This window comes from Hippopotamus amphibius, chromosome 9, assembly GCF_030028045.1.
Source record: "Hippopotamus amphibius kiboko isolate mHipAmp2 chromosome 9, mHipAmp2.hap2, whole genome shotgun sequence".
Taxonomy (NCBI): domain Eukaryota; kingdom Metazoa; phylum Chordata; class Mammalia; order Artiodactyla; family Hippopotamidae; genus Hippopotamus; species Hippopotamus amphibius.
This window is the reverse complement of record NC_080194.1, coordinates 103,194,309-103,222,219: the sequence shown is the minus strand read 5'-3', so window position 1 is coordinate 103,222,219 and position 27,911 is coordinate 103,194,309. Positions and strand designations below refer to the sequence as shown.

The window sequence follows — 27,911 nt, the reverse complement described above, 5'->3', positions numbered from 1 at the left end:
ACATTTAGTATTTTCCACAGGAAAACTGAAGCGATTGAAGTTGTTTGAAGTTCCATGCTGTAACATCCTGCCTAACACACTGCCTGCCGATATGTACGAAGAGCCTTCCCCACCTCCATTCCACACCCTCTACACTCAAAACGTTGGCATCATAATGTTTCTCCTGTCTACACTATATGTTTTTGTCTTCCAGAATATCCAAAGTGATGGTTCAGTGGATGAGTCCATCCTGGCTCGTGTACACAGGAGAATGCCCTTTCTCTCCTGGCTGCCCTGCTCTCTTTGAGGAGCCACCACTCCTTCTTGGGTGGAAGGGCTGGTGGAGCTGTGCCACCACACAGCTGCTTCCGTCTGTCACTAGAGGAACTCAGCAGCGGAATCTGGCTCCCTGGCAGGCAGCTGGAGGCTCTCAGCAGAGCTCAGGTACCAGCAGGTTCAGCCCTACTTACTCTTTCATGTTGATGGGCTTGCCTTTCTCTGCTTCCTTCTTCAGGTTCCTCACCAACACATCTCCAATCTGGCCAATGATTGGGAACATCTACACACAAAATACAATGTCACCTGAAGTTAAATGCAGACTCAAGTCCTGGAAGGACCTGGCTTTCCCAAGCATGGAGCTGTAAGTGACGTTTTATAAGGAATTTTAAAAGGTCTCTTCTAGGATGTAAAGATAAAAGACTATTTTAAGGAAACTCAAATTCAGCAGATTCCTCCTTGACAGGGACTATGATCTAATTTCCTACCTGTCCCTACAGTCATTCCTTAAGTTTCTAATTGAAAGTCCTCTTCTTTTCTTACCTCCTTGAGCTTCCCACTGGTGAAGGTTGGAGATAGTAGCATCCGTATTCTCTTCCATTGTTCATCCTCAGCTATAGTGATGGCTGTTTTCAGAACTCCCACTGGACCAGGGGGCTAGAGTCAAAAGCAAAACACATTTACCCTACATAAGTTTCGGAATTCTCAACAGTTGGCGAAAATTTCTTAAGTGGGAACAAATTATTCAACAAATATTTACTGTCTACTTAGGAGCAGCTCCCATGCTGGATGCTCAATAAATATTTATGCCAGATGCCTAGGTTCCTGTGAGTGTGGAGGAGACATCCAGCCACTTGATGTCATTTCCAGCCTACATAGTTCAAACTCCTATTAAGTGCAAATGGCCTGTGTGGTACAGAAAGGGCTCTTCCAGGGAAATAGACTGGAATAAGACCTAGTTCATCCTTCTGGTCTGTGTAGAGTACAAGTGAACCAGTGGCAGAGAGCCAGAGAGCCTTGGCAAGTGTGTGTGGTCTCAGACCAGTTCTATCCACAGCATGAGCACTGGAAACAGATGTCTTGATATGGTAACTTTTTAATAAAAATAGTAGTTAATACTCTAAAAATCAGGAATCTATTTGCTATTCTGAGGAAACGTTACAATTATATGGAAATCCTTTTTCCTTCCATTTTCCCCCAGCAATAAAAGGAAAAGGAAAGAGGTCTTAGGATTGACCTATCAAGCCAACTGGGTTGAGATTTTTTTCCATATTCCAAAACTATATTCTGTTTTAAAACGGATACCTCCAACACCCACTCATGATAGAAACTCACCAACTAGGTAGAAAAGGAAACTTATACAACACGATAAAGAGCATCTACCAAAAAAAAAAGAAATGAAAAACAACACAAAAAACAAAACAAACACACAAAAAACCCCTATGGCTAACATCACAGGAATGATGAAATACTGGAGTGATGTCACCAAGATGGCAGAGTAGGAGACTCCAGCCTCCTTCACCCCACAAAGAACAATTAGCATATAATAAATGAAAGTAGGTCTAGGAGACCTCAGTTCACTTCAGAAGCTTCGGCAGCGCAGTAGTGAAAGAAAACTTGAGACTACCTCAGAAAACAGTAAGGAAAATAGTTTCATTTTGCCTGCATCATTCTGTCCCCCAGGCCAGACTGCTCAGTGCCAAGAGGGAACTCCCCAGTCTGAAACAGTTCCCTTTATTGGAAAGAGAACAGCAGGGTAAGTGACCAGTTTTCCCAGCCTTTCAGAACACTGCACAGATGACCTGCTTTGGTTTTACTCCACCTAGAGACTAGCATAGCTGTGACATGTGGAACAAAGAAGAGCAGGAACTACCAGTATCAACCACGCAGCAGGAGTGACTGTGGTTCTCTATGTCCTGCTCCGTAGAACACCCCAGAAGCTTTGCTATGAGGAAGCCAATGGCCAGCACAGCCGTGGTGGACCCCCTGAAAATTTTGCTGTCGGTAGCTCCCCAGTGTTCTACATTAGCACATTCCAATTGCCTGAGTCCTGTCCTGCCCCCTGCGCCCCCAGAGCTGCTCCAGCCAGTGCCACCACTGATGCCCTGAGACCCAGGACACACACCAACAGGTGAACATGTGCAAAACACCATCCCAGGGCCCTGCAGCTGCTCAGGTGCCTGGGGCCAGTCCTGACTCCTGTCACTGGACTGCACTGCCACATGTGCATGCAGCTAGTCCCTGCGGCACATGAGTGTACACCAACAGCCCAGAACTCAAAGCTACTTCTGTGCCCACATTTGACCCGGCCCCTGCCACTGACCCCAGCCCTCATATTGGGCATGTGCCTGCACTGAGCCCCACAGATGAGCATGTGCACACCCCCAGCTCTGGCTACCACTCTGCTTGTCCTGGTCCCTCAACACTGGACTTGCAGGTGCCGCTGAAGACCTCAACAGCCCCTAGAGTCGCCTTGGGCTCTCCACAGTTACTGCTGTCAAATATCATGTTCTCGGTGGTGTTCTGCACCCCAGCTGCCTGAGCCAACCATTTTCCCTTGGAACTGGAACCACCAAACACCCCCACACTTGGCGCCCCACACCATTAGACTGAGGGCCACAGCGCACTCCCGTGTGCCCCAACCCACAAGTGAAGGCCTTCCTTACCAAACTTGGTTGATTAAGCCTAGAAAGGGTGACTGCTTCTTCAAATACACAGACACCATCGAAAGACTACAGGGATCAGTAAGACTCAAGGAGGCATGACACCACCAAAGGAACATAAGAAATGCCCAGTAAGTCACCCCAAATGCCCAGTAAGTCACCCCGAAGAAATGAAGATCTACAAGTTGCCTGAAAAGGAACTCAAAATAATTATTCTAAAGTTTAGAGAGCTACAAGAACACGTAGGTAAACAATATATCCAAATTTTCCAAAAAATACAAAAACAAAATGAGATGTTCAACAAAGAAATATTAGATTTAAAATGTAGGCAATCTGAAGCTGAAGGACATAGTCATGGAACTAAAATATGCAGCGGAGAGTGCAGCAGCAGAGTCAAACAAATAGAGAAAGAGTCAGCGAACTGAAAGGCAGAGTATTTGAAATTATCAAGTCAGTGGAGAAAAACAAAATAATGAGTGAAAAGGAATGAAGACAGTCTACAGGACTCATGGGATACCATTAAGTGAAACGATATTCACATCATGGGAGTCTCAAAAGGAGAACAGAAAAAGGGGAAGAATGCTTATTTAATGAAATAATGGCCGACAACATCCCAAACCTGGGAAAGTAGATGTACATCCTATACACAAGGAGGTCAAATATCCTCAAGCAGGCTGAATCTAAAGAAGACGTCACAGAAACACATTATGTTAAAACTGTCAAAAATCAGAGACAAAGAGACAATCTTGAAAGCAGCAAGAAAAAAAGGAACTCATCACATCCAAGGCAACCCCGGAAAGCTATCCGAGGATTTCTTGGCAGAAATTTTGAAGGTCAGGATAGAATGGCATGATATATTCAAAGTGCTGAAAGAGATAAACTATAGACCAAGAACATGTTACCCAGCAAAGCAATCCTTCAGAAATGAAGGAGAAAGACATTTTCAGGCAAACAGAAGCAGAAAGAATCCATCACCACTAGAATGAATGGCCTTAGAAGAAATGCTAAAGGAAGGTCTTAAAGCTGAGAGGAAAGAACACTGACTAGTAACATGAAATCCCAGGAAAAATAAAAACTCACTAATAAATGTAAACATAGCCAAGTTCATTATACAGTAATATCGTAATGGCAGTGTGCAAAACACTTACGCCTCTAGTGTAAAGGTAAAAGACAAAAGAATTTAAAAATAACTGCAGCTAACTTGTTAATGAATACACAGTATAAAAAGATGTACAAGTTACCCTTGAACAACATGGGGTTGAACTGGGTGGATTCACTTACCAGTCATTTTTTTTCAACAGTAAATACTACAGCAGTACACAACCTGCAAATGGTTGAATCCATGAATGCAAAACCACAGATACTGAGGAACCCCAGATGCAGGGGAACACCATTAAGGAGGCTAACTAAAAATTACATGCAATTTTTTTTTTTGCCATGCCACATGGCTTCTGGGATCTTAGTTACCCGACCAGGGATTGAACCTGCACCCTTGGCAGCGAAAGCAGAGTCCCAACCACTGGCTCGCCAGGGAATTTCCTATGCACATTTTTGACTGCGAGGAGAATCTTATCCCCTAACCCCTTGTATTGTTCAAGGGTCAACTGTAAACTTGGTAAACTGTGACATCAAAAACACAAAATAAGTGAGAGGGGTAGTAAAAGCATGGAGCATTTGAATGAGAACACAGTGAAGCTGTTATAAGTTTAAAACAGACATATGTCTATGATGTTTTATGTAAGCTTTATGTTAAGCACTAAGCAAAATCTATCGATATGACAGAGAAAACATAAAGAGAAAACAATCAAGGATACCACTACAAAACAACACATACACAAAAAAAATGAAATCAAAAAGGATACAGAAAGAAGAGAAAAAGAAGGAAAAAAAGATCTAAAAACACCTGGATTAACAAAATGGCAACTCTAAGTCTTATCTATCAACAATCACTTTATTTTTTTTTTATTTTTTATTTTTTTGGGTGGAGATTTTTTTTTTTGGGGGGGGGTACACCAGGTTCAATCATCTGTTTTTTTTTTTATTATTATTTTCTTGGGGGTACACCAGGTTCAATCATCTGTTTTTATACACATATCCCCGTATTCCCTCCCTTCCTTGACTCCCCCCCTCGAGTCCCCCACACCCTCCCCGCCCCAGTCCTCTAAGGCATCTTCCATCCTCGAGTTGGAATCCCTTTATTATACAACAACTTCCCACTGACTATTTTACAGTTGGTAGTATATATATGTCTGTGCTACTCTCTCGCTTCGTCTCAGTTTCCCCTTCACCCCCCACCCCCTCCCATACCTCGAGTTCTCCAGTCCATTCTCTGTATCTGCATCCTTGTTCTTGTCACTGAGTTCATCAGTACCATTTTTAGATTCCATATATGTGAGTTAGCATACAATATTTGTCCTTCTCTTTCTGACTTACTTCACTCTGTATGACAGATTGTAGTTCTATCCACCTCATCACATATAGCTCCATCTCATCCCTTTTTAGAGCTGAGTAATATTCCATTGTATATATATGCCACATCTTCTGTATCCATTCATTTGTTGATGGGCATTTAGGTTGCTTCCATGTCCTGGCTATTGTAAATAGTGCTGCAATAAACATTATGGTACAAGTTTCTTTTGGGATTATGGTTTTCTTTGGGTATATGCCCAGGAGTGGGATGACTGGATCATATGGTAGTTCTATTTGTAGTTTTTTAAGGAACCTCCAAATTGTTTTCCATAGTGGCTGTACCAACTTACAGTCCCACCAACAGTGCAGGAGAGTTCCCTTTTCTCCACACCCTCTCCAACATTTGTGGTTTCCAGACTTTGTGATGATGGCCATTCTGATGGATGTGAGGTGATACCTCATTGTGGCTTTGACTTACATTTCTCTGATGATGAGTGATGTTGAGCATCTTTTCATGTGTTTGTTGGCCATCTGTATGTCTTCTTTGGAGAAATGTCTATTTAGGTCTTCTGCCCATTTGTGGATTGGGTTATTTGCTTTTTTGATATTAAGCTGCATGAGCTGCTTGTATATTTTGGAGGCTAATCCTTTGTCCGTTGTTTCACAGGCAATTATTTTTTCCCATTCTGAGGGTTGCCTTTTAGTCTTGTTTATGGTTTCTTTTGCTGTGCAAAAGCTTTTAAGTTTCATGAGGTCCCATTTGTTTATTCTTGATTTTATTTCCATGATTCTAGGAGGTGGGTCGAAAAGGATGTTGCTTTGATGTATGTCATAGAGTGTTCTGCCTATATTTTCCTCGAGGAGTTTTATAGTGTCTGGCCTTACATGTAGGTCTTTGATCCACTTGGAGTTTATTTTTGTGTATGGTGTGAGGAAGTGTTCTAATTTCATTCTTTTACATGTAGCTGTCCAATTTTCCCAGCACCACTTATTGAAGAGGCTGTCTTTTTTCCATTGTATACTCATGCCTCCTTTGTCAAAGATAAGGTGCCCATATGTGCTTGGGCTTACTTCTGAGTTCTCTATTCTATTCCATTGATCTTCCTTTCTATTTTTGTGCCAGTACCATACTGTCTTGATCACTATGGCCTTGTAGTATAGTTTGAAGTCAGGAAGCCTGATTCCACCAACTCCATTTTTCCTTCTCAAGATTGCTTTGGCTATTTGGGGTCTTTTGCATTTCCATACAAATTGTAAGATTTCTTGCTCTAGTTCTGTGAAAAATGTCATTGGTAATTTGATTGGGATTGCATTGAAACTGTAAATTGCTTTGGGTAGTACAGTCATTTTCACGATGTTGATTCTTCCAATCCAGGAACATGGTATGTCTCTCCATCTGTTTATGTCGTCTTTGATTTCTTTCATCAATGTCTTAAAGTTCTCTGCATACAGATCTTTTGCCTCCTTAGGCAGGTTTATTCCTAGGTATTTTATTCTTTTTGTTGCAATGGTGAATGGGAGAGTTTCCTTAATTTCTCTTTCTGCTCTTCTGTTGTTAGTGTATAGGAATGCAAGAGATTTCTGTGCATTAATTTTGTATCCTGCTACTTTACTAAATTCATCAATGAGTGCTAGCAGTTTTCTGGTAGAGTCTTTAGGGTTTTCTATATATAATATCATGTCATCTGCAAAGAGTGACAATTTTACTTCTTCTTTTCCAATTTGGATTCCCTTGATTTCTTTTTCTTCTCTGATTGCTGTGGCTAACACTTCCAAAACTATGTTGAATAATAGTGGTGAGAGTAGACACCCTTGTCTTATTCCTGTTCTTAGAGGGAATTCTTCCAGTTTTTCTCCACTGAGAACAATGTTGGCTTTTGGTTTTTCATATATGGCTTTTATTATGTTGAGGTAATTTCCTTCTATGCCCATTTTCTGGAGAGCTTTTATCATAAAAGGATGTTGAACTTTGTCAAAAGCTTTTTCTGCATCTATTGAAATGATCATATGGTTTTTATCCTTCAATTTGTTGATATGATGTATCACGTTGATTGATTTGCGTATATTGAAGAATCCTTGCATCCCAGGGATAAACCCCACTTGATCATGGTGTATGATTTTTTTAATGTGATGTTGGATTCTGTTAGCTAGTATTTTGTTGAGGATTTTTGCATCTATATTCATCAGTGGTATTGGTCTGTAGTTTTCTTTTTTTGTGACATCTTTGCCTGGTTTTGGTATCAGGGTGATGGTAGCCTCGTAGAATGAGTTTGGGAGTGCTCCGCCTTCTGCAATATTTTGGAAGAGTTTGAGAAGGATAGGTGTTAACTCTTCTTGAAATGTTTGATAGAATTCGCCTGTGAACCCATCTGGTCCTGGGCTTTTGTGTGTTGGGAGATTTTTAATCACTGACTCAATTTCCGTACTTGTGATTGGTCTGTTCATAGTTTCTATTTCTTCCTGGTTCAGTCTTGGAAGATTGTATTTTTCTAAGAATTTATCCATTTCTTCCAGGTTATCCAATTGATTGGCATATAGTTGCTTGTAGTAGTCTCTCATGATGTTTTGTATTTCTGAGGTGTCCGTTGTTACATCTCCTTTTTCATTTCTAATTCTGTTGATTTGCATCTTCTCCCTTTTTTTCTTGATGAGTCTGGCTAAGGGTTTATCAATTTTGTTAATCTTCTCAAAGAACCAGCTTTTAGTTTTATTAATTTTTGCTATTGCTTCCTTCCTTTCTTTTTCATTTATTTCTGCTCTGATCTTTATGATTTCTTTCCTTCTGCTCACTTTGGGGTTTCTTTGTTCTTCTTTCTCTAGTTGTTTGAGGTGTAAGGTTAGGTTGTTTATTCGATATTTTTCTTGTTTCTTAAGGTAGGACTGTATTGCTATAAACTTCCCTCTTAGAACTGCTTTTGCTGCGTCCCATAGATTTTGGGTTGTTGTGTTTACATTGTCATTTGTTTCTAGATATTTTTTGATTTCCTCTTTGATTTCTTTAGTGATTCCTTGGTTGTTTAAGAGTGAATTGTTTAGCCTCCATGTGTTTGTATTTTGTGCAGTTTTTTTCCTGTAATTGATATCTAGTCTCATGGCATTGTGGTCTGAGAAGATGCTTGATATGATTTCAATTTTCTTGAATTTACCAAGGTTTTATTTGTGACCCAAGATGTGATCTATCCTGGAAAGTGTTCCATGTGCACTTGAGAAGGAAGTGTATTCTGTCATTTTTGGATGGAATGTCCTATAAATATCAATTAAGTCGAGATGGTCTAATGTGTCATTTAGAGCTTGTGTGTCTTTATTTATTTTCTGTTTGGATGATCTGTCCATTGATGTAAGTGGGGTGTTCAAGTCTCCCACTATTATTGTGTTACTGTCTATGTCCCCTTTTATGGCTGATAGCATTTGCCTTATGTATTGAGGTGCTCCTATATTGGGGGCATAGATATTTACCATTGTGATATGTTCTTCTTGAATGGATCCCGTGATCATTATGTAGTGTCCTTCCTTGTCTCTTGTAATAGTCTTTACTTTCAAGTCTAATTTGTCTGATATGAGTATTGCTACTCCAGCTTTCTTTTGACTTCCATTTGCACGGAATATCTTTTTCCATCCCTTTACTTTCAGTCTATATGTATCCCTTGGTCTGCAGTGGGTTTCTTGTAGGCAGCATATAGAAGGGTCTTGTTTTTGTATCCATTCAGCCAGTCTGTGTCTTTTGGTTGGAGCATTTAATCCATTTACATTTAAAGTGATTATTGACATGTGTGTTCCTATTACCATTTTCTGAATTGTTTTGGGTTTGTATTTGTAGGTGTTTTCCTTTTCTTGTGTTTCCTTCTTAGAGAAGTTCCTTTAGCACTTCTTGTAAGGCTGGTTTGGTGGTGCTGAATTCTCTTAACTTTTGCTTGTCTGGAAAGCTTTTGATTTCTCCCTCAAATCTGAATGAGATTCTTGCTGGGTAGAGTATTCTTGGCTGTAGGTTTCTCTCTTTCAGGACGTTCAGTGTATCCTGCCATTCCCTTCTGGCCTGCAGAGTTTCTGTAGATAGGTCGGCTGTTATCCTGATGGGTTTTCCCTTATATGTTGTTTGTTGCTTTTCTCTTGCTGCTTTTAATATTTTTTCTTTGTGTTTAATTGTCGTTAGTTTGATTAATATGTGTCTTGGTGTATTTCTCCTTGGGTTTATTCTGTATGGGACTCTCTGTGCTTCTTGGACTTGGTTCATTATTTCCTTTCCTATGTTGGGGAAGTTTTCCACTATAACCTCTTCAAATATTTTCTCAGACCCTTTCTTTTCTTCTTCTTCTTCTGGGATGCCTATAATTCGAATGTTGGTACGTTTAAGGTTATCACTGAGGTCTCTGAGACTGTCTTCTATTCTTTTTATTCTTTTTTCTTTTTCCTGCTCTGTGGCATTTATTTCCCCCATTCTATCTTCCAACTCACTTATTCGTTCTTCTGCCTCAGTCATTCTGCTGGTTATAGCATCTAGAGTATTTTTTTTTTTAGAGTATTTTTAATTTCAGTTATTTTGTTATCCATTGGTGTTTGTTTTTCTGCGTTCTTATGAAGTGTTTCTTGTACTTTCTCTATTTTGTTATCGAGATTTTGTATCATTTTTACTATCATTACTCTGAATTCTTTTTCAGGCATTTTTCCTATTTCCTCCTCATTTATTTGGTCTTGTGGGTTTTTTTCCTGCTCCTTTGCCTGCATGGTGTTTCTTTGTTTCCTCATGGTTGTCCAAACTTTTGGGGTTGCTTGTCCTGGCGATAGAGGTGTTTACAGAAGACTGTCCAAGCCTCAGACTGATATATGGAAGAATTTTCAACAAATTAGCTTCTGGTTCTGAACATTTCTAACTTTGTCTCTCCCCACACACTTTAGGTGCTGAGCCGTTCTGAGTGTGGAAACAAGACTCCGCCTCGCCAACGACCGCAAGAGGGAGAAGCAGCTTCAGGGAAGCCAGGTGAGGCCCGGCGCCAGTCTCACCCACCCGGCCCGGGAGCAGAACCAGAGGGTTCGAGCCACACTGGCCCTCGCCACAGCCGTGAGAATCCACAACCCACTCCTGCTGCGGCGGGGCCAGGGCGGCGTGTCACGTGGCCCGACGGCGCAGCCCTCAACAATCACTTTAAATATAGATGGACAGGTGAATAAAGAAAATGCAATATTCTGCTTTAAAAAAGAAGGAAGTTCTACTATTTGAGACACACGGATGAACCCTGAGAACAACAGGCTAAGTGATTTAAGCCAGACACAGAAGGACAAATATCACATGATCCCACTTATATATGGAATCTAAAAGAAAAAATTAAAACTGATAGTAACAGAGAGTAGAATGGTAGTTATTAGAGGCTAGTGGGGGTAGGGAACAGGGGGAGGGAAGATATTAATCAGGGGAACAATTTTTCAGTTATAAGATGAACGTCCTGGAGACCTAATGTACAGCATATTGACTATAGTTAATAATATTGAATTGTATACATGAAATTTGTTAAGAGGGTAGATCTTAAATGTTTATATGATGCACACAAAAAAGGCAACTATAGGAGGGGCTGTATATGTTAATCAGTTTGTGGTAATCATTTCTATATATACATAGATAAATAGATGATGTTTTGATATACATATATAACACATTGCACACCTTAAATGTATACAATTTGTATCTGTGCAAAATAAATAAATTAAAAATTTAAATGGTGAAAGGCTGAGTACTTCCCCATAAGTTCAGGAACAAGGCAAAGATGTCTACTCTTGCCATTCTTATCCAGCAACATAAGAACTCTGAACTAGTGTGATAAGTACTAGCTAGTGCAGCAAGACAAGAAAACTAAATGAAAGGCATACCAATTGGAAAAGAAAAAAGTAGAAGTGTTCCTATTTTCAGGTGACAGTATTATCAGTAGAGAAAATCTCAAGGAAAACAAAAAGAAAACCTCTAGAACTAATAATTAAGCTCAGTAAGGCTAAGGATATAAGATCAATACACAAAAATCAACCACATTTCTATATAGTAACAATGAATATGTGACTACACATTAGAAACACAGTATCATTTACAATTTCTCCAAAGAAAATGAAATCATTTGTTAAATGTATATTTAACAAAACATGTACAGAATTTCTATGCTGAAAACTACACAATGTTATGAAAGGAATCAAAGAAAACCTAAATAAATGGAGGGATATACTATGCTTTTGTATCAAAAGATTTGACCTAGTAAATATAGAGATTTCCCCCCAAATTGATCTATAGGTTTAATTCAATTCTTATCACAATCTCAGCAATTTTTTGGCAAACATACATAAGCTTTATCTAAATTTGTATGGAAATACAAAGAATCTAGAATAGCTAAAGCAATTTTGAAAAAAAAAAAACAGAGTGGGAAGAATTTTCTACCTGCTACGATTTACTGTACAGCTACAATAATCAAGATTGCATGGTACTGCAGAGAGTGAAAAATAGACCCACACAAGTAGGTCCAAGTGATTTTTGACAATGGTGCAAAAGATATTGCAATGAAGGAAGAATAGTCCTTCCACAAATAGTGGGGGAGCAATTTACATATTTACAGGCAAATAAATAAATAAATAGAAGAACCATGACCTAAACTTCAAATGATATACAAAAATTAACACAAAATGGATCACAGATTTAAATGCAAAATATAAAACTATATAATGTTTAGGGGAAAGAAAAAACAGGAGAAAATCTTCAGGACCTAGAACTAGGTGAAGAGTTTTCAACTTAACACCAAGGCACAACTCATAAAAGAATAAATAAATTGGCCTCATCAAAATTTTAAAAAAGGACTTCCTGGTGGCACAGTGGTAAGAATCTGCCTGCCAGTGCAGGGGACACGGCTTCACTTCCTGGTCCAGGAAGATCCCACATGCTGCAGAGCAACTAAGCCTGTGCGCCACAACTACTGATCCTGTGCTCTAGAGCTGGCAAGCCACAACTACTGAAGCCCGTACTCCTAGAGTCCGTGTTCCATGACAAGAGAAGCCACTGCAATGAGAAGCCTGCTCACTGCAACAAAGAGTAGTCCCCACTCGCAGCAACTAGAGAAAGCCCGCATGCAGCAACGAAGACCCAATGCAGCCAAAAATTAATACATTTTTTTAAATTAAAAAAAAACTTTGCTCTACTAAGACCTGATAAGAGGAATAAACAAGCTACTCACTGTGACTATAAAAGAACAGTTACACCCCAATGTTCATTGTAGCACTATTTACAATAGCCAGGTCATGGAAGCAACCTAAATATCCATCAACAGATGAATGGATAGAGAAGATGTGGTACATATATACAATGGAACACTACTCAGCCATAAAAAGGAACAAAATTGGGGCATTTGTAGAGACATGGATGGACCTAGAGACTGTCATACCAAGCGAAGTAAGTCAGAAAGAGAAAAACAAATATTGCATATTAACACATATGCGGAATCTAGAAAAATGGTACAAATCAACCAGTTTGCAAGGCAGAAATAGAGACACAGATGTAGAGAACAAACAGATGGACACCAAGCGGGGAAAGGTGGGGGACGGTGGTAGGGGTGGGATGAATTGGGAGATTGGGATTGCCATATACACATTACTAATAAGAAAAAAATATCAAATTGTACACTTTAAATATATGCAGTTTATTGTGTGTCAATTATATCTCAATAAAATTTCTTAAAAAATAAAACAAAAAATAAAAGAAGAGTTAGAGGGAGACATGGGGAAGGAACATTTCTGTACATTGATTGTGGTGGTAGTTACACAAATCTACATCTATGATAAAATTTCATAGAGTAACACATACATACACTCACACCAAATGAGTGCACATAAAACTGATGAAATCCGAATAAGCTATGTGGATTGTATCAATGTCAATTTCCTAGTTTGATACTGTACTATAATTATGCAAGATATTAACCATTGGAGGAAACAGGATGAAGGGTACATGACATAGCACCTTCTTGTATTTTCCTCCTTTGACAACATCCTGTGAATTTATAATTATTATGGGATAAATATTTAATAAACAAATAAAATTTAAACTTAAAAAACAGATGCTTACCCTCCGGTTTGTGAAGACAGAATAACATTCTTTCACTAGCACTGATTTAATTACATCTGGATCTGTGATAGCCAACATAGGCTGTCGACCTTCATAAAACCTGTGTAGAGAAAAGAGATCTGATTAAATTTAATGATCCAGTTTCTGCAGTTGGAGCTGCACCTTGAGTCCAGACTCTCATCCTGACATTATATAATCCTTACTCTTAGAGATCATAGTTAGAAATAACATTAGAAAATTTCTTAAGTCTAGGTGTCGTGTATATGGTATTTTCTATACCATTCTCCATAACTTGTATAGGTTTAAAATATTTCATTATCAAAAGGAAAGTTACCTTAGTAAATAACTGAAGGCAAGTAAATTATCTAAGAATGAAAAAATAATTAATTAGGGAGAGTCCACCACTCATTTTTGAAGATATATTAAAAGCATGGAAAAGGCCTATGAAACTTGCAGATGCACTGATTATAAATATGCAACGATGTGTCTGCAAATGGAAGAAGATCTGGAATGCTCCACAAGTGAGAATAGAATTATGAAAGTTTGCTCTATTTTTCTAAAATTTGCTTTCAAGTTTACAATTTTTCTTTCTTTTTTTTAAGCTCTTTATTGGAGTGTAATTGCTTTACACTCTTGTACCAGCTTTTGAGGTACACCAAAGTGAATCAGCTGTATTTATACATATATCCCAAAACCCCTCCCTCCCGCGACTCCCTCCCGCTCTCCCTGTCCTGGCGCTCTAAGGCATCACCCATCACTGAGTTGATCTCCTTTTATTATACAGCAACTTCCCACTAGCTATCTATTTTACACTTGGTAGTGTATATATGTCTATGCTATTCTCTCACTTTGTCCCAGCTTCCCCTTTGCCCCCCGCCCTTCCCAACCCCGTGTCCTCCAGTCCATTCTCTGCATCTGCATCCTTATTCTTGCCCTGTCACTGGGTTCATCAGTTTTTAAAGGAAATATTATATTAAATAATGAGGAGATTTCCTTGGTAGCATCAAGGTTAGAAAAATTTGAAACAAAAGGACAAAGAGAATAAAGAAATTCAGAGGGTCATGCGTAGTTCATTTTTTAAATATTTTCTTTTCCTTACTTATATTTATTCTTTGACATGAGTCCCAAGCGGGCCTCGGGCTCCATGTAGGTGACATCCATTAGCAGCAAGGCAGGCCCACGTTTGACCCACCTACCGTACAAAGCCCACACCTCAGGTGTGATACATCCCAAATTGGTCTGAACTCCTGACTGTCAGGATGACCGTTCATGGGAATGGACCACTGGCATGAGGTTTACTCTAAGTTAATCACACTGCCTTCTGGCTTTTTGTTTCCTCTATCAATCTTTGCTATGGTTAGAACACAATGGAAGATCTTCTACAAGTCCTACCTATTCCTCCTTTCACTTCACAGAGGAATTTCAAATGGTTCTGTGATCACATATAATAATAGATGACAAACGCTGCACTTATTTCTGCCCGTTTCCAAAAACTACTTTAAAACTCAGAGGGTTTAAGTGAGTCTCAAGTGCATTTAGTGTTGAAGCAGTGACAGCAGTGATTGAGGAGGCACTTAATCTGCTCTTCCATCTGATTAACCATATTTTTTGGATGATTCCTTTTTTCCCATCATGTTTTTTCAAAAACATCTGGATAGAGAAGGGATCGTGGTTTGGGGTGACCCTTTATGTTCGTGATGTCACTCCAGCCTTAGTATTTCTTACTCTACCAGTTAAACTTCAGATTTTGCCCCCACCCCAGATCATATGGATGCAGTGTGCTGATGGGTGGGGTCAAAGTCTGTATTTATAACAAGCTCTCCCAGGTGGTTATCATTTACACCCAAGCATGAGAACCATTTTCTAAAGAGAAAAATGGGGTCCACCAAGAAAAAGTGACTCCATCCAGAGCTCACAAGTTCTAACTGTTGGAAAAGCAGCTGGAGCTGGCCCAGTAGGGATGCAGCGCTATGTGTTCTGTCCACTCAATCACCCTGACTTCTGGGGCCATGGAGACTCAGCAGGGCCTTATGGTTTCTGAGGACCGCCTGAGAGAAGATGAAGAGGGACAGAGAGGTAGAGCCTTCTCCCACTTCCTTTTGGCAACTAGTCACTACATTGCACCTCTCCTGCTGCTCTCACCAAACCTACAAAAGCTCCTAAAATCTGTCAGCCCACGTGACACACTCTGGGTTAGATATATCCCACATCTCTTCAAATCAGAGAAAAACAGTAGATAAAACAATTATTGAATACAATTATATTGGAAAGTCTTGGCTGAAAATTGAAAACAAAGAAACAGAAATGAAAACTCCATACTTGTAGGGAAAGTAAAAAGCTGAGCAGAAATGGTTTCCTATTCTGTTTACCTATAACCACCAGCTCTTTTTCCAAAAGGACATATTAAATCCAAAACTTAAATAAAGGATTTCTGGTTTTTAATTAAAAGTGAATCATGTGGGAAAGGGTCATAAAATGCATTTATGGGCACATGTTAGAATGTTCTGGAATAATGCATTTTATGCAATTAAATGCACCCTAAGGAAAGAAAAATGGAGAAGGGGGGAAGAATGAGATGGGACAGAAAGTGATGCTAGGAGTCCCTGGGCCTTAAAGTCTGGAGCAGAGTGATGACCTGAGACCCTCCAGGCTTGCTTCAGACTGTGGACCTGGATACCTGGTGACATCTGGGATCCCTGGTAGAAAGAACAAGGCTCCAAAGCTTTACAATAGATGATTTCATCCCAAGAACCTCTGGACTGAGATTGTCCTCCACACCACAGGGGGCATCAAACCATAACAAGTCTATCCAAAGGAAGGTTCCAGATACTCACCCCCACATTCTTCCATACTTTTTAAAACATTCCTTGTCAAAATCCAACATATCCTGCAAGAAGAAACAAAATTAGATTATTAATATAAATGTATTGAATCCTATCTCTGTTGGGGACAAAAAGTTCTTGAAACCCATGAAATCACGCTTACTGTTTTCCACTGGCAGTTGGAAGGAAGTTCTTATTCAGAGAGGTCTCAAAGGAAATGAAGGAAAATAGAGGAGATATTGGAAACAGAGAATCTTAAATCACTTGCATTTTCTCCAACTATTATAGATACTAAATGCTTACCTTGGCCTATGAATACTAAGTACCTCCTTGTCTTTCGTGAGAAAACTGAAGCTGAGGCAAAGTTAGGGCGGCCTGTAAATACTTTCATCTCCTAGTTAAGCAGCCTTTCATTTATCTCAAGCGCCCTCTCTAGATTTCTAGCAGGATTATGAAGTTAAAGACACCAGTGACCTTTTTAGTCCAGCAGATTTACATGTGTCTAAGGGTTGTGTGTTGAGTGAGAAAATAAGTGAGTGAATGAATGAACGACAAAGTGGACTCGTCTCCTAGTTGCCCAGCTCAACAGAGAAAAGACGGGGAGATGCCACAACTACACAGAAGACAAAGCCAATTAAAACACTTGCCCTGAATTTTCCCTTCTGTGACTTAAAAAAGTCCTGCCACTAAGTTTCTGCTGTGATATTTGATGGTTTAACTATGGAAATGAAGCCCTCAGAAACATGGATTTTGGAGTATGTCTAGTAAGCAGTTCATCTGGGAAAGGTGGATAATAAATTATTGCTTTTTCAGAGGGAAAACATTTCAGGAAGCGCTTAGGCAGTAATCAGACAATGAAGACTGGAGTTGGGAGAAATAGAATCTGAGAAACAAGCTTCATGTCTGCAGGAAAGGAAATCTGAGGCAGAGAGCAGCCTGCACACAAGGCTCTGCCCCTGGACGTCTGGACGTCAGGGGCCAGGCCCTGGGCGAGACATCAGCTGGATTAATATTAAAGTTCGACCAGAATTCACAGTCTATCTGTTGCCTAGTATATTACATTCAGTTAAATTAAAATTTTAATAATTGTGTCAAACCATATCCTTTCTAGTGATTTTGTATATGTGATTCTGCCTTTTTTTCTTTTGAAGCCCCACAACTTACTTACTCATTCAATGTGTGAAGTAACTAGACAACCACCATCTTGTCTCCATTACACCTACTCACTGCTCAGATACACCCATAAGGTGCTTCCTTGGGAGGCACAGAAGTAAAACAAAAAGCTCTGGTTCCATCCCTCAAAATGCAAAAGATGTCAGGGTTAGCAAAAGTGGAGTAGAGCCACAGAAATAACTGCAGTCATTAGCAGTTCTTGAGATAATTCAAGTATGTGCAAATTACCTGATATTGAATACTCAGGCTGCCTTAGAAACGGAAGTTACCAAGCAATCCAGGAGGAAGAAAAGAATGCTATTCAGAGCTTATGCTACCAACAGGAGAGTCTGACTCTTGGGTACACAGCTTAATGAGCCATGACCAGGCACCTCCTTCGTGATTTTCTCCTAATACTGAGGGGATTGTGACTTCACTGGAATCTGCACTGGGCAGAATGAAAATCCCCTTCACAATGCTGACAAGATGGAACACCAAGTCTTGTGGTGAATCGGCTAGGGAACTGGGCTGTCTGAGGCAGCAAAACCTGAGGCTCCGAACAGCTGAAAAGAGAGGCGTGTTATAAAATTGGCCACATGCTGGGTGGGGCCTATGATGTCATTTCTGGAAAGTGTGAAAACACAGAACTTCCTCCTGAGAAGGGGCAGTTTTACTACAGAACTCAGCTGGGATTTACAACCACAAGAAGCAAAAGAGGGAGTTGAAACAACACATACCTTTCGGTAGGACAGAGCACTTCCAAAATAAGGCAGAGGTGTTGGCCCAGGAATCCCCAGCTTCTTAAAAAGTCCATGTGAATAAGTCCCATATCTATAAAGTGAAAGAGAAAACCAGCTCACAGGGATTGCGGAATATTGGTGCTGGGGCTGGCCAGTCACTGACTCAGAACTGGAACAGTCAACCTAGGAAGGTAGCATGTAGGTGATAAATAAATATCAGCAACTCCAAAAGCAATCATTACATTCACTCGTCATTTCCTTCCCCATCACCACTATGAGACCCATAAAAGATAATGATGATTAGCTAAAAGCAGCTGAAGTCTTCATGGTTCCAATCCTAGAGTGGATCCTCGATAAGTGGTTCCAATTTGAGTGCTCCTGAGATGTTCAGGCTGGAATTCTTCCAGGGAATTCACTCATGTTTATTTAGTAACTTGACTCTGAGATGATTTGGAGATTCTCATTCTAGGTAGAAAGGGGAAAATTCTTTTTCCATTCCAATAATGAGATTGTGCTTAACTTCATCCATACAATAACAGTTATAGAGAGCCTACTGTGAGAGTGTTCTTACAATTGGTGTGGAGATTTTTATGCTTTTCTTTGCTTCTATGTCCTGATTCCATTTTAGGGTTTAATTCTTCTTAAATCCATCTTCATAATCAAGCCTTAGAGAACAACAGCATTCTTATTTCTATAAAATACAAACTGTGTTCAAGGCTTCCACTGGCATCATAAAAATATGAGCACCTTCAGCTACACTCAAGTCTCTAGTATCAGGCAATCTGCTTGACTTGCCCTATAGAGAAAGGTGACTGACCATGTGTTCCCTGACTGTAAATGCATACATGAACCAATGACTAAAGGATCCATTTCCAGACTCTTCTTTCTCAAATGGTATCTGATCCTCCAACCTGTGAAACTCATCTGCTAAACATAGTACCAGGCACACTCACTTTTGTTTTCAAGATGCTCAATCACAGATTACTTTGTTTACTGCCTCTGTGCGCCAAGTACCTCAAAAAGCCATTAAGGCTGGTGCTTCCTATGGCTGGTGTACCTGAACCTCATCTTCACGTGTCCTGTGTGCAATCCCACAACTAGGGCATTTGACATCTTGCAGGTCTTCTCAATCGGGTGTTTCTGAGAATTGACCAAAAGAGAGGTTGAGGGAAGAGGTTGCTGGCAATGGTTTTAATGCTGCACTTGCTAGGCCTCCAAAGCAGACTCTGTAGAGGCAAATTAGAAAGGGAGGGCTGAAAAGTACGCTGTGTATACATGCTTCACCATGCCCTGCAAGCACTTGTAGCTAAAAGCAAGCCTTCCAAATTCCAGGTACCTCCCTGCAGACAGCAAAAGCGGCGGCACTGGGCAGCATGGCATGAGTAACTATAAAATGTGCCAGAGTGTTTGGTTAAGACCTTGTTTCTTCCTTGAAGCTTAGCGTTTAAGGTCTTCCACATTCCAGATATTCTGTACATATCCATCAATTCTTATAAAATGTGATAAAAATAAACCCCAAAATTGCCTGAAATAAACTGTGCTTGAAGATGCAGCAGAGGCAACTTGGCCAAGCCCAGCTGGTCTTTGGATCCTTCCTCCAGCAAAGTTGGTGGAGGTGTGAGCACCGACGTTCAAAAAGGGAGCTATTCCCTCCCCAGGTCCTTCCTTTGCCTTCACAACCAGGGCAAATCAATTTCTCCTTCTGAACGTTCAGTGTGTTACATGCACTCTCAAATGTCTCTGCTGATGCTAACCTCTCAGAAATGGGAGGAAAAGCTGAAAGGAATGAATATAACGTCAAGATTTCTCCCAGGTCTCCGCACCTCTAAAGTCTTCTCATCTGGGGCTAGATAGTTCTGCATCTACTATCTAGGGTGGGGGAATTGAGGCTTGGAAAGGGGTACCATAGGAGGGGCACAGGAAAGACGGAAGGGCTGATCTGAACTGAAGAGCAATCATCTCCAGCCCCTGGGTGACCAGGTACCTTGTGTAAATGACACCTGGGGAAGGAGGGAAGGGAGCAGGAAGCCCCTGAGTGACACAGGGGCCAATCCTTCTACATGCCTCTTGCAGCAGATACTGAACCCAGAAGGTGACGCTAATGACACAAACCCCAAGTTACTTCATGTCTCCAGGATCCCCAGAGCTTGGGAAGGGGAGAGCACCCCACTGCACAGGGACCGGTTGTTTTAAATCTTGCCCTGGTGGATTCTGGTTGATTAGTTGGGTCCCTGGAAACTGCTAGTCAGGCATCCCCAGGAGCAAATAATGTCACTGAAACCTCCGAGCTACAGAAAATAGTACCTTGCGGGGGGCGGGGGCAGGGGGTGCAGGCTTGATTACTCCTTCAACAGAATTGGGTTAAGATCAACAACACCCGCTTTGGTGTTGGTAGCACCCACAGCTTAAGCAACTTTCTCTCCATTAACTCTGATCCTCAAAACAGTAAAGGGAAAGTAGGACATGATGAGCACCCCAAGTCCAAGGTTACAGAGGAGACCAGACTGGGCAGTTACTCACAGATAGAGGAGCACCAGGCTGGTAGCCAGGAGAACCCAGGTTTCCACAGAAAAGCTTGGGAGCAGGTCCATGGCCACTTTCCTCCGTGATTCCCTCCTCTGAGTTTCTTTTCAGCTCTGTGGGCTACTCTCTGCCTACCTGCTTCCTTTCACACCCAGTGATGATTCACTGAAGCTGAAATGTTTATGTGCTAAGACGTGGGTGGAGCTGGAGCTGCAGCCAATGAAGGGCCACCTGTGCTCCACCTGAGGAGCCCCCCTGCCTTCAGAGTTGACAAAGCATCATGGACACGCCAGTGTGACCTCCCTTGAGTTCATATTCTGTGGCAGTCCAGTAACAACTCAATCAGTGTTATCAGTAATTTCAAAGGTTACAGAAACTCAAATAAAACCACTAGCCATACACACCCTCTAAAATGCCCTTTTCTCTGTAACTGCCTAAACTCCAGAATTTGAAATTCTGGAGACAAGCTAGGTCTCCTAATCTTTACCCGTGCAGTTTCCCCTGCCTAGATACCCTTGTTTCCCCTAGAAGGTACCCACTCATCCTTCAAATCCCAGCTCAGAAACAACAGTGTTTTAGAGACGTTCCTAACCAACCTCCTTAAACAGGAACAACCACTTCCTCTTCTGCACAGCTTCTATCCCTTGCACACAGTTGTGTTATTATCCTTCTATCCTCCAGAACCACGGTTGGTGTCCACACCGATTTCCCTTAGCAAATTGAGAGTTTGGGCTGCAGTCTGAGTATTAGTCACCTTATTCCCTTGGTACCTAGCGGAGTGCTTTCTGCAGAGTGAGAATCAGAAAGGTGGGTGGACTTGAGTGGATAGTAGTGAGAACTCAGGGCCCCTGTGTGTCGGTTTCCTGTGGCTCTTTGGTGACCACACCATCTTCCTGGATTGTTAATACAACAAGAGGGCCTGGCTGGGCCTTGGCCACCACCCCTGCACATTCAGGATGACCCATTGGGGCTCCTGAAGGAGAGCCAGGGCATGGAGGGGATGGTGATGGCTGCACCAAGGGGTATCGATTCAGGCTGCTTCCTGTCCTGCCCTCAGAGGGTCCTGTGGGAGACAGCAGTTACACAGATTCTTAACCAAAGAATGACCCCCTCTCTCTGGAAAGGCCACAAGTCCAAGATCAATGAGTGTGAAGGGAGTGAAGAGGAGAAACCAGCCCAAGGACCAAGTGGACCCCCAACCACTCAGCCCCCAGTGATGTGGCACACACAGCACACAGGACTCCATACAGGTGACATGAGGTTTTTCTATTTGGATAACAGGGGTGGGGAGGTCAGAGCAGATGCTTCCCTATCACTGACAGGATGCAAAGATTTTAACGGGTAGTGAGGAATTAGTAAGGAGAGGTCTACAGTAGAAAGTAGTGGCATCTGTGAGCCTCGACCCACTCCTAATGTGAGAAATAGGACTGAGGGTCTGAAATCTACACTGGTTCATTGCCTTCACTCTGACCAAAATCCTGTATCTCCTTGGCCTGAGAAACTGTGGATTATATGAAAAGCAACACCTCAAAAGTTCTTAAAACTATAGAAACAGAGGATATTTAAGCTGTGTTTGTCCACTTCCTTCTTCCTTCATCCTTTCTCATTTTCAGTCCTTCTGGAGAAAGTGATACTCATCTCTCGACTACATTCCATCCCTCTGGCCTGGAAAGTCCCCAGGGCTGCCCAACATTGGCCTGAGTGCCTGGATGTCTCATTAGTAAATTGCAGTCAGTCCCAGCTATGTCACCTGCCCTTTTTTATTTCCTTGGGACCTTGTCATGCAGCATGAAATTTCTACCATGACAGCTTGTCAACTTTTGGTTCAGACTTTCTCCAGGAGGCACCTGTTAAAATGCACAGCTGCCGCTGGAAATACGCCGCCTGAATACATCTCTTCACACATGCATTGATTCCAGTGGGCGAACGTCAGGTGCAGGTAGTGTGCTGGGCTGGGGGCTGGAAGCCCAGACAGCCCCCTCCCTTGGGAGCAGCCTCCCAGAGGAGGGAGTGAGACACACCATCAGCCTCAGTATGGGGCACCTCTGGAAGCTCTGGGATAATGGAGCCCACAGAGAGGTAGCGAAGGAGAGAAGTGGATAGAAGTTTGAGTACCAAAAAAGGACAGACCTGGGAAGCTGGAAGATGATTCCTAGGAATAGTAGGATAGGAAGCCCCAGAAACTCTGATTTGAGCAACTTGGTTACAATTCTGCCTCCTGTCTCCACAGCTACCCCTGCCCAGGAGCTCCCCAAGGGGTCTTCAGAATCAAGGACTCCATCTCATCTCAGCAGGAACAAAGACGGGTGCAGGTCATGAGGACACTAAGGGTCTTTTGTGTAGGGGCCACCTCTCTATGATCCCTGATAGGAACACAAAATGCATCCCACATGGGATGACTGGGGTGTTGTCTGATAACTATTGACAACTTAATTGCCTCAGTGAAACTAATGGCCTTTCTTATCATGCTTGGAAACAAAACAACTGTGGAAATTATATGCCTTCATCTACCTTCAAAACACATACTAGGCTACAATGATTTTCCCACTAAGCCCAGTAGGACCATCACCTGCCCTATTCACCTCAGGGCCTGTCCAGCTGGTTGGAATCTACCGCATGGCAACAGGCTATTCATTTTCTGGGAATAAAATGTAGCCACTGCCATGTCCTAACTAATGCAAACGGCCTTGCTCTGCAAGAGGAAATAATAGAAGGAATGATCTTTGTGTCCCCTCACTCCACAGCCGCCAACACCCGGCGGGAAGAGACTCATGTACTCAGATTGTGAAGGGAGACGTGTGTGACTGAAGATCACCCCGCACCCCAGGTCTCTCATCTCCACTTTTGTGCACTTATGGGCTCGGCGTGTATTTTCAAAGCTCTGTTCCAAATGTTTAGGGTGCAGATATGACTAAGACCCAGACAACAATCAGGTTGAAGACAGAGACAGATAGATGATTATAGTCCAGTACAACCAAGGTAAAGTGATTGTATAGATACAAGCAACACACTGTCCGCATCAACTGTAAGTGGCTCATCTTCTTTCTCAGTCCTGAGTAATCAGTCACAGTTGAGCTAACAGTTTTCATTATAGTCTTGAAGGTTGCTAAGAGAGTAGGTCTTAAATGTCCTTACCACACACACAAAAAGTGTAATCATGCAAGGTGATGAATGTGTTAACTAACCTTATTGTGGTAATCATTTTGCAATATATACATGTATCAAATCAACGTATTGTACACCTTAAACTTACAAAGTATATGTGTCTATTTTACAAATAGCAAACTGGAGCACAGAAGGGTTAAGTGACCATCCAAGGATGCATAACTAACTACGAGCAGAGCTGGAATTCAAATCGAGATCTTCTAGTTTTATAACCCAAGGGCTTACTTTAACCAGGCCCATCCTTGCCCAAGAAGTAGTAGAAGGGCTGGGTCTGGAGCCCAGGTCCTCTGAGAGGGGAGTGACCCAGTGCCCGTCAGTGGGGGCTGGGCTGAGGTAGGGGGATGCTCTTTCTGACCCACACATACCCCACCATGCAGAAAGCCTCCCTGCACACCCCCACCCTTGTGGCCTGAAGCAGAAGCACTTCCACAGACTTTACAGCAAAGGGAAGAAGAGCAGGAAGACATCCTCATGGCTGCTCACACAATCCCAGAACTTTTATCTTTATAAACTAACCACTAACATCTCTACTGCCAAGCACAGTTTATAAAGTTCTTCATGTCTCTCTTAATTGATCCTCATGAAATCTCTGGGAGATAAGCAGTGCTGGGATTATTTAATTCCCACTTTACACATGTGGAAACAGAAGCTCAGAGTGTGGAAGATTCTTGCCCAAGCAATTAAACCATGAATCCAGGACATGGAGCCACAACTTGTGAGTCAAACTTGTGCCGGTGGCATACGTGTTTGGATGCCAAAGGGCTTCCTGAAATAACTCGGCAGCTTATAATTTATCACATGGGATAACCATTTTCTTCCACTCCTCCTATCATGCTTCCACTGTTGTGCAAACGCTACCGAGCTGATTTTGGCCGCAAAATCAACAGCGCATCCTTCTGCCAACTAAATTTTATGTACTCACTGAACTCATGGTATTAGCAGATCGAGGATGTTGCAAACATTTCTGACGTTTGGCATTCAGAATCATTTGGGTTTCCAAGAAGCAGGAAGTAAAAAAATGATGAAATCAATGAGTGAAAGAGGAATCACAGGACGGGAGGCAAATTTCAGAAGAGCAGCAGGAAGGGAATTCATGAAGCAGCAAGTGTCCGATGAAGGGAAAGATGAACATCACAGGTTATTTTGCAAAAGAGGGGGTGAAGCGCTGATGGTCTCTCCTAATTTTGGGGGTAACCACCTAATGAGTTTTGTTTGACCCTAGGCTGGCCTCAGCCTGAGAACCTGCTACTCCACCACCAGACAGAGCCTGTTAAAACTCGTTTAAATGTTACACTTGTGACATTATTCTGTTGCTCAAATCTCTCCAACCACTCCCATCATCCACAGGATGAAATCCAAATGCCTTGTGGTGGCAACTCAAGAACCCTGTTGGACACTTAGGTTGCTTCCATAGCTTGGCTATTGTAAATGGTGCTGCAATGTGCAGACTTGTTTTCATACTCTTGGGATAAATGTCCAGAAGTGGAATTGCTGGGTCATATGGTAGTGCTTCTGCTAGTTTTTTGAGGAACTAAAAATCCATCCTGATTTGCATAGTGGCTGCACCACTTTGTGTTCCCACTAACCCTGCAGGAAAGTCCCCTTTCCGCATTTCACTGCCAACACTTGTTTCTTGTGTTTTTGATGATAGCCATTCTGAGAGGTGTGAGGTGGTATCTCATTGTGGGTTTGATTTACATTTCCTGATGATTGAGCACCTTTTCATGTGCTATTGGCACCGGTATTTCTTGTTTGAAAAATAAAAATGTCTATATGGGTCTTCTGCTTATTTTTTAATCAGGTTTTTTTTGTGTGTGTGTGTGTCTGTGTGTGTGCATGCGCACGTGTATTGGGTTGGTGAAAAAATTCATTCAGGGTTTCCGTAAGAGGTTATAGAAAAACCACAGTGCACTTTTTTTGCCAATTAAATATATTGACCTCGAGGGTATCATGCTAAGTGTACTAAGTCAAAGAAAAACAAATATGATTTCACTTCTACACAGAATCTAAGAGACAAAACAAACAAAAAATCAACAAGGATAGAAACAGACTCATAGAGAACAAACTGGTGGTTGCCAAAGGGGAGGCAGATGGAGACCGACAAAACAGGCCAAGGGGATTAAGAGCTACAAACTTCCAAGTATATAATAAATTTGTCAGAGGGACACAATGTACTCATAAGGAATAAAGTCAATAATACTGTAACAACTTTGATGGCAGATGGTCTCTGGTACAGATGAGGTGATCAAATCATAATGTATTAAAATATGGAATCATGTTGTACACCTTAAACTATATATCACTGTGTGTTAAGTATAAGTCAGTTTTCAAAAATAATATTAAATAAAATACAGGGTGGAAAAAAAAAGGCCCACTTGCATCTGGGCTCAGCTGGCTTCTTCACTCATGTCTCAGTCCACTTTCGTGAGCACATGATGTTCTAAACAAGGTATGATCTGCCAGTCCCCAAGGCCCCCCAAATGAGACATAACTGTTTTTCCTAGTGGCCAAAAAAAAATTTCTTCCACCTGGAATGGGCCCAACTCATTTTCCATCTGGTGAATTGCTAGCCTTCCTTTGGGAGTCAGCCAGGGCCTCGTCTTCCCCAATGACACTTGCCCACTGCCTCAGCGTGTAGGTGGTGGGGAGGGTCCCACCACCCCTGCTTGATCACGGTTCTCTTGTAGAAATACATAATGCTGCTCAGACCGCGATGCTCACTGTAATCAATGTGCAGGAGGAGCTTTTAAGAACACACACGCCTGGGCGCACCTGAACATCTGAAATTTATGGGATGAAGTCAAACTCAAGAAAATCACACCTATTAATTTAATTGTTGCTAAGAATTGTGCAAAACATTAGCTGAAATATTAGAAACAATAGGCTAGTTCCTAGGAAAACAATTGACCAAAACAAACCCAAGAAGAATAGAAAGCTAAGTAGTCAAAAAAACAAGTTGTAAAACAAAATTAGGTGGAAGTTAAAAACTTCCCACAAGGAAAACATCACATGTAGAGAGTTTTATGGTAAGCTTCAAGGAGCACATATGACTTGTCTTGATTTCCCATGAAAGAAGAGCCTGAGATATTTTTGTGTTACTATCTTATGGGGAATTTTCACCCAGGGGAGCAAGGGTGAAGAATATAGGAACAAAACATGGAAGGAAAGTGAATCTAGACCAGGTTCCTTCACCCACATGGCCAACACTTAGTATCGAAAGCAACTAACTCTTTGATCAAGAGACCATCATCTCAGAGGCCATATGACCACTACATCCAGAACAGCCCATCCAAGGGAGGGAAGGGGGTATCCACTGATTTCCTTCTCCCTTGGGGAAAGTGTTCCTCTCATGGGGAAGTAATTCTCTAAAACTTCTGTATTACAGGTGATTTGCTAGATTAGGAGGCGTGGTCAGGCTTCACCTGCACAAACTAAGTAGGAATCCATGCAAAGATGGTCCCGGCAGGTGTGGCTGGAACACAGACCAGGACAGGTACACTAGTTCTCAATGCTGTCTAACAGATTATCCCCACATACAACTGCTTGAAACAACAACCATTTATTATGTCACAGTTCCTTGGCTTAGGAGTCCAGGTGTGGCTTAGCTGGGTACCTGTGGCTCAAGCTCTCTCATGAGGTTACCGTCCTGCTGTCAGGCTGGGCTGCATCCCATCCAAAGTCTCCACTAGGGGAGGACCCACCTGCGGGTCCTCTAGGTGCTTTGGCAGGATTCAGATCCTCACAAGCTCGTGGACTCAGTTCCTTGCGGCTGTGGCCCAGAAGGCCCCTCAGATCTTTGCCCCCTGGGTCTCCCCACAGGGCAGCTCACAACACGGCGGCCGCTTCCCTCAGAGTGAGGGGGTGGGAGACGGCACCCAAGGTGGAAGCCACAGTCTTTTTATAACCTAACCTCAGAAGTGGCATCCCATCTCTTTGGCTATATTCTGCTCCTTAGAAGCAAGTCACCTGTCACAGTGACACCCATGAGAGGGGGTTAAACAGGGCATAACCACCAGGAGGCAGCGCCATTGGTGCCACCGTAGAGGATGCACCCACAGGGGTGGAGCCAAGGGATTCTGAGTCGTCACATAAAACC

The 27,911-nt window shown here is 41.9% G+C and overlaps 1 protein-coding gene across 1 annotated transcript in view; it reads right to left on the bottom strand.

Annotated features, from left to right (window-relative positions):
* The window catches only part of LOC130859994 (cytochrome P450 3A29-like), a 49,870-nt gene extending 29,048 nt beyond the window's left edge, over nucleotides 1-20,822 (bottom strand). The window contains exons 1-6 of the mRNA XM_057747675.1: nucleotides 20,648-20,822; nucleotides 18,125-18,218; nucleotides 16,248-16,300; nucleotides 13,414-13,513; nucleotides 799-912; nucleotides 450-538 (exon numbers count right to left, since the gene is read on the bottom strand). Coding sequence (XP_057603658.1) covers nucleotides 450-538; nucleotides 799-912; nucleotides 13,414-13,513; nucleotides 16,248-16,300; nucleotides 18,125-18,218; nucleotides 20,648-20,718 — 521 coding nt within the window. The 5' untranslated portion in view covers nucleotides 20,719-20,822. The remainder of the gene's footprint in view (nucleotides 1-449; nucleotides 539-798; nucleotides 913-13,413; nucleotides 13,514-16,247; nucleotides 16,301-18,124; nucleotides 18,219-20,647) is intronic.
* Between the last annotated feature and the right edge of the window lie 7,089 nt (nucleotides 20,823-27,911).